Consider the following 7,276-nt stretch of genomic DNA (forward strand, 5'->3'; position numbering starts at 1 on the left):
TTTAGATTGCACTAATTTCCCAACATCTGTTTCCTATTCAGCATCTTAGAACCAGTGCTCTTTACCTCAATGCTAAAAATATATTAACTTTGTAAAATAAACACAAAAAGGAATATCCCCATGTGTGTTTTTTTCTCTGTGGGTGAAGAATATGGCTAATGCATTTCAAAAATAAAACATCTTTATTTGTGTTAGTTAACTGTTAAGCAAAAGAATTCCATTTTTTTCTCCTTTAACATAGGCTCCTTCAAGAATGTAGAGACTAGGCATTGTCACCTGTGCAATCGTCACAACTCATTAGAGACACATGAAGAAGAACGCTCAGAGTAGTGTGCCCCCAAGGACCATCCAAGCATCTCATTCCTGTGCAGAGCCACAAGTGTGCTTCATTGCTTCTTGAAATGTGTATTTGTTGATCCCTTCCAGCACTTACTAACTCAGAATCTGGGCAGTGCTTTAAAAAGGAGTATTTTACGAACTTCTCAGCTAATTGATTATTTCTGCCTTAAGTTTGAAACAAATGTTTTGTTGTTTGGTTTTATTCAGTAATTCTTGTACTTTTTGTTACTACGATTAAAAAAAAACGAAATGTATACATGTGATTCTCTAGAGTTGCCATAACAGTCTAGCAGAGACTGGGTAAATGGAGCTACACAGTTATGTTCTCATAGTCCCAGAATCTGGATCAAACAGTCCAGAGTCAGACATAGGTTCCCATCTTCTCTAGTCTAAAAATAAAACTACAATAGGAAATTATGTCTTTGTTATATTACAATATCTCGGCACTTTGTACTTAGGGTTCAGCTTAACCTACAGTTTGATGTATCCTTTGGAAGCCTTAGAATATATTTCTGATCGCAACGACCCCATACATTTTATTGGTGAAGGTATGCCACAGTTTGTAGTTACATTGAAGTAGAAGTAACTATATCAGAACATGATTTTATATATTCCCACTACAATAGAAATATCCACCACCACTTTTCAGGTTAAATGAGATAATAGACATAGAACCTCTGGAACATATTACAAAATCCACCTAATATATTCTCTACCATTTTCTACTAACATGACTGTGGACCAAGGCTGTTGTGAGATGCCAATTAGCCTTTTAATCTCACTATGTTTCATAGATTTGATAAGAGAAACAAGGCATATATTGGCCTTATTTCGACAATATTCTCTATCAATTTCTCAAAAAATAAGTTTTTTTTCAAAAGTGAAAATAAAATGCAAGTAAAACATGGGTCATATAATGCAGCATATAAATAAATAAAGTAATACAGAAATAAAGTATTAAATGGTGATAGGAATTGCAGACAAAAAGAACCTCAGTAACTATTTACCAAAGGACAATGCTAGATCATTAATATATTTATAAGAAAATAAGGAGTGGGAACAAGAATTTCAAGCAGCCTACACTACAATTATCTTAACTACTTTTCTATTTCTCTCACAAAGCACCATGATCAAAGCAACTTACACACACACAAAAAAGCGTTTAATTGGGCTATAGTTTTAGATGGTTAGAATCTACGATTGTGGGTCAAAGGGATGGAGGCAGCTAAGAGCTCACATCTTGATCCACAAATAAGATTCAAAGACAAGCACACTAGAAATAGCCCCCAAGCCTCAAGCTTGTGCCCAGTGACACATCTCTTCTAACAAGGCCACACCTCCTAAACTTTCCTAAACAGTTCCGTCTACAGATATCAGTATTCAAACATGCAAGTTTATGATGAGCTGTGAACACAGGTTGTGTGTTTTCTTCTTTCTTTAGTTGTTTGACAGTAGTCTTAGTCAAAACATATGGAACTTAAAATACTAATAGGCAAAATTATTTTTTTATATCTTTCCTATGCTGTACCTTAATCACGGTCCAAAATTTTCAAGAAAATGCTTTTTTCTTCTTTTCATTCGAAGAAGCTGGTGTGATGTCACATTTTTATGAAAACCATACGAGATGTGGTCATGTAAACACTCGCTCTGGAGTCAGGTTACATGGGTTTCATCAATGCTCTGCTACTGCACCATTGCTCAGACTTGGTAAGTCAGCTTCCCCAAGTCTTTGTTTCTAGATGAAGGAGCAATGAAAATATATATTTAATATGCTGTGTTTGTGTATTACATGAGATATTACTTATGAAGAACCACAACTTGGCCCACTGTAAAAAGTCAAAAGACAATATATTTATACTATAGATATTATTTCAATTTTGATAACACATTCTGGGAATATTAATTAGTTTTATCTCGACATAAAGATCGTAAAGTTCAGAAGTACAAAGGTGGAGAGAACTTCAGAGGTTTTTCTGGGTTGCTAGCCTTTATGTATAGTGAGGTCATAGATCTTTAGAATTGTTATAAAAGGCAATAGTTTTTATTATAAGACTTATACATTTATTTAGTATTCTATTGCAGGGAATTCTTTTACACTTGAAGCTCATTATTGGCATCTATGAACATAAGATCAAGAGAGTGTGTCAACCTTTACTTTCTGGCTTCATTCATGAAACAGTGACAAGATTTGTCCTTGAATATTCTGCTGCCACTATTAAAGTTGCCCTCCTTCGTGCCTTCTCTGTCTCTGAAATATGCATCTATTTTTTCTTTACTATAGAAATGCTGAACACCAGAAATAAATGATATCACATGCTAATGCTATGTCTTATATCAAAGAAATTTATAACATTAATTGGTTTTAAAATCCTCTTTTCTTCAGAAGCATTTCTCAGCAATGAAGTTGCTTCTTTTAAGTGAATGTAGTCAGCTCCCCTTTGTATGTAAGGAATATGATTAAGATATACCATGAGTGTCTGAAATTATGGACAGTACCAAATTAGTCACACATAAATATATATATATATATATAAATATATATAGTGTATTTATACATATGTGTATTCGTTATATATATGTGTGTGTGTGTTTTAGATAAGTGTTTATAAATATTTTCCTACATGTGAATGCATCTAAGCACAATTAATAAATAAGGCATTTATTTATGTGACCTTTCCTAAGGACTTAATTTGTATTCCTCCCAGGAAGAAAAGGCAACTACAGACCAAATAAACAATTTCAGTAAAGACTAGTTTAGTCAATAGCTGACATTATTGGGTTTAAATGTAAGATTATTAGTAACTTAGGATACCACATATCACAAAAGTCTACTCCAGCTTGAGGGACAATGCCTGAAACCTGCTTTCACTAGAGTTTTCTCCTTAATTACTAGACTAAAGAGTCTTCCTTGGAGGAATTGTACTGCCTATATAACCTTAAGGTGAGTCTCCTCAGTCATAATTTTCCCAGGATTCCTGATTGTTTTAAATTTCTTGTGAATGTTGAGTCTATTGAGACTCCAAGAAGGAATGTTTCAATTATAAAAAAAGATACAAAATATCACAGTGAATGATTAATAACAACTAAAAGTAAAATTTGAAAATTATAGCAAATTTCAGTAGTGAAATAAAACTATTAGCATATTGTATTGTGTTTTTACCTTTTCAGTCGGAGGATACAGTATACACTTTATGTGCTTATGCTTGGAGTATATGAATTTAACGTATTAATATGAATCTGCCAAGACACTGTTAAATAAGGTAAGAGTAAGTTCAACACTAGAACTAATATACGAATACCATGACAATGATGTAACAGTGGAGACAGCTGCTAGGTGATGCATGAGCAGGTAACATAGCTGGATAGTATAATAATTCATGTTTTGGTCCAGGTGGAAATAGATAGTGAGGATTCTATCTGCACTGTAAACCATTACAGACCCAGAGTTTGTTCGGTAATATCATGTTCCATTTAGTATTTTCAGAGTGCAGCTGTGTGGTTACTGTCTGACTAGTAAGATATGCATTTGGCTGCCTAGCCTTTCTTCCAGGCTCTTCCATAGTCGTTGAATCCCCTGCCTTCTCTTACTATATTAGAAATTTGCCATACAATGAAGGACATACAAGGAGCAGACATATCCGTACACTTGACACATAGAGTCCTCAAAATTAAACAAAGTATAGGAAAGTGCAGCTGTATTCCATCATACTTTTTAAGGCAAGACTGCTTATCACTTGCTGTCTGCTTGGCTCTCTTCTTTCCAACATAGATTTTTATTTTCTTACTCTTCATCCTGTACATGCTAGATTTTATTTTCATGTTTTCAAAGAGTAGATAAAACGTAATTTATAAAGAATTAACACAAATAAGATTTTCCACTTTCTCTTTATAAACATTTTATCCAATCATTTTTCTATTTCCTATAGCTCTAGACAAAGATATTTTTATTGCTTCTGTATTTTTTTACACTGATGTTGTAAGGCAACTTTCAGAGGTAATAAAAACATCATCTGTCATGTTGATCCAGGATGAGGTCAAGGAACATTTTAAATGTAGTAGTGAAGAAAGTATCAGGGTTAAAAATTTAATCCCTGCTATTGAATGCTTACGGATATGCCAGCCTAATCCCACAGTGCCTGGTTCCTAATGGCCACTGGCGTGCCATCTGCTCCTGTTCACATTGATGTGGCCTCAAAGCCCTTTTTGAGGCCAAGGCTTCCTTCTGTCCTGAGTCATTAACTTTCACAGACTCATCACATTGTACCTCCTGCCCACACTAGTTCTGGTTAATATAGAAGTAATTGACAGGTGGCAGATATGAAACACACACTAAAAACATTAAGGTCAAGTGCACATTTCTGCAAGATAATAGAATTTTGATAGAATTATCTGAGTTAATGCAGTCTGGTTTAGCACGCGCTACGAATTTACATGTATTCTCTTTCATAAAAGTTGCATATGTTCCTACTTTGTTTTTATGTCCCTCATGTCATAAAAATAAACATAAGAAACATTTTTCATTTAAAAGACTCAAGGTGTAAAGGTAAATCTTGTTGGAAGTGACCTCAAGAGCAAACATAGCTGACCCACAGCAGTGGGAACACTTAATTGATGAATATTCGCAGTTCCTGAGCAATGTTAATATTATTAGATTATAAGCAAATCAAGTGGGTTTTAAATGTACACCCAAGGCTTTTCAATAGTATACACAGCCCTGTCCCAGACACGGTGTTTTTAAATTTTATGTATAATCTTGAATAGGTGTGTGAAACACCTTCTACTTCTTTATCACATGCAAAACAATCATCAGGACTGTACATAGCACAGAGATATGAACAGGCAGTGATTTAAGATTAAGAACTTTGAGAAGTATATGGAGGCTCACAAACTGCATTGTGACTAATAAGTGACTTGTTTAAATGGCATCAGACATGACCTGTGAAATGTACATTTTTATTTGACTAGTTTTATTGCTTCAAATATGTGAATCAACTTTGAGAACTCAAAAACTGTGACTGTATTTGAGCTTGCATTTTCTGTTTCTGATATTTGAAACAATCTTTTGAGTGTCTTTCTATTTAATATAAGTCAATAAAGAATAAGGAGGTGAGAGGCGTCGCGTGCGGAGGGCGGGCCGCCGAGTTCTGCCGGGTCGGTGTAGTTCGCTGCTGGCGCTGTGTCGCTCTCTGGTGCCGTGTTCCGCGTTTCCTGTCAGCTCCGGTGCACCGGTGCAACTCCGGCCTCGGGCCGATCGCCACACCATGGCTTCCGCTTTGGAGGAGTTGCAGAAGGACCTGGAAGATGTCAAAGTGTTGCTGGAAAAGTGCACTAGGAAAAGAGTACGTGACGCTCTTACAAGTGAAAAGTCCAAGATTGAGACAGAAATAAAGAACAAGATGCAGCAGAAATCACAGAAGAATCCAGAACTTGACAGTGAAAAGCCAGCTGCTGTGGTTGCTCCACTTACAACAGGATACACTGTGAAAATCAGTAATTATGGATGGGATCAGTCAGATAAGTTTGTGAAAATCTACATTACCTTAACTGGAGTTCATCAGGTTCCCACTGAGAATGTGCAGGTACACTTCACAGAAAGGTCATTTGATCTTTTGGTAAAAAATCTCAATGGCAAGAATTACCCTATGATTGTGAACAATCTTTTGAAACCCATCTCTGTGGAAAGCAGTTCCAAAAAAGTCAAGACTGATACAGTTATCATCTTATGTAGAAAGAAAGCAGAAAACACACGATGGGACTACTTAACTCAGGTGGAAAAAGAATGCAAAGAGAAAGAAAAGCCTTCCTACGACGCTGAAACAGATCCTAGTGAGGGATTAATGAACGTTCTAAAGAGAATTTATGAAGATGGAGATGATGACATGAAGCGAACCATTAATAAAGCATGGGTGGAATCTAGAGAGAAGCAAGCCAGAGAAGACACAGAATTTTGAGACTTAAGTCCTTTGGGAACTGTGTTGTGGAATGCTCATGTTTCCAGTAAGGGAATATTGTTGAACTGCACATAAAATTTGACAGATAACTATTTACACGGCCTTCTAAGTAAAAACAGCAAATTCTCCATATCTTACTGGAGGATTTGATTTAAATAAAAATACTTATTAAACGTTCTCCATTAACATCCTGGTCATTTTATTTAAGAAAAGGTTATATGGTGTTCCTTATTGTAATGTAAGAAGGAAATCTTACATAATGAAAATGTTACTTTTGTTCTGGCTGAGAGACAAAATATTTGCCTATCTGACATCATCTCCCACTAAAGTAAAAATAAAACCAAAACTCTTGCATAAGATGCAAATTTGTACACAAACTTGCAAGTTACTATAGACCTGTTACCCGTTATTACCAGCTTAAGCAGTGTGTGCCATGCATTACCATGTACTACTAATTAAGTATATTTATGAATATAAAATAAAAAAACCACAAATGACAAAAAATAGACAAACATGTTGGTAAGTACTGCCGTGGATCAGATGGCTTATAAAAATATAACCACGATGCAAAACTTTAAAAATTAATCTATTCCTTTGTTCAATAAAGTTGAAGCTTTATGTAAAAGAAAAAAAAAAGAATAAGGAGGTATGATGCTGATACTACTCAAACAGGGAGATGATACAAATGCTATTTCTTCTAGAAGAATTTTTTTTATTAATTAATTTATTTAATTATTAAAGATTTCTGCCTCTTCCCCGCCACCACCTCCCATTCCCTCCCCCTCCCCCAATCAAGTCTTCCTTCCTCCTCAGCCCAAAGAGCAAGCAGGTTTCTCTGCCCTGTGGGAGGTCCAAGGACCACCCACCTCCATCCAGGTCTATTAAGGTGAGCATCCAAACTACCTGGGCTCCCACAAAGCCATTACGTGCAAGAGGATCAAGAACCCATTGCCATTGTTCTTCAGTTCTCAGTAGTCCTCATTGTC

General features: G+C 35.6%; 1 protein-coding gene across 1 annotated transcript; it reads left to right on the forward strand.

Annotated features, from left to right (window-relative positions):
* The first annotated feature begins 5,462 nt into the window (after positions 1-5,462).
* LOC130871697 (calcyclin-binding protein-like) lies at positions 5,463-6,909 on the forward strand. Its single transcript, XM_057765255.1, has one exon. It carries the CDS (start codon positions 5,601-5,603, stop codon positions 6,288-6,290), a length of 690 nt encoding a protein of 229 aa, XP_057621238.1. The 5' UTR covers positions 5,463-5,600; the 3' UTR covers positions 6,291-6,909.
* The last annotated feature ends 367 nt before the right edge of the window (positions 6,910-7,276 follow it).

The sequence above is a fragment of the Chionomys nivalis genome, chromosome 3 (assembly GCF_950005125.1).
Source record: "Chionomys nivalis chromosome 3, mChiNiv1.1, whole genome shotgun sequence".
NCBI classification, from domain to species: domain Eukaryota; kingdom Metazoa; phylum Chordata; class Mammalia; order Rodentia; family Cricetidae; genus Chionomys; species Chionomys nivalis.

Coding starts and splice junctions, on each gene's coding strand:
- LOC130871697 (XM_057765255.1), top strand. CDS start 5,601: ATGGCTTCCGCTTTGGAGGAGTTGCAGAAGGACCTGGAAGATGTCAAA.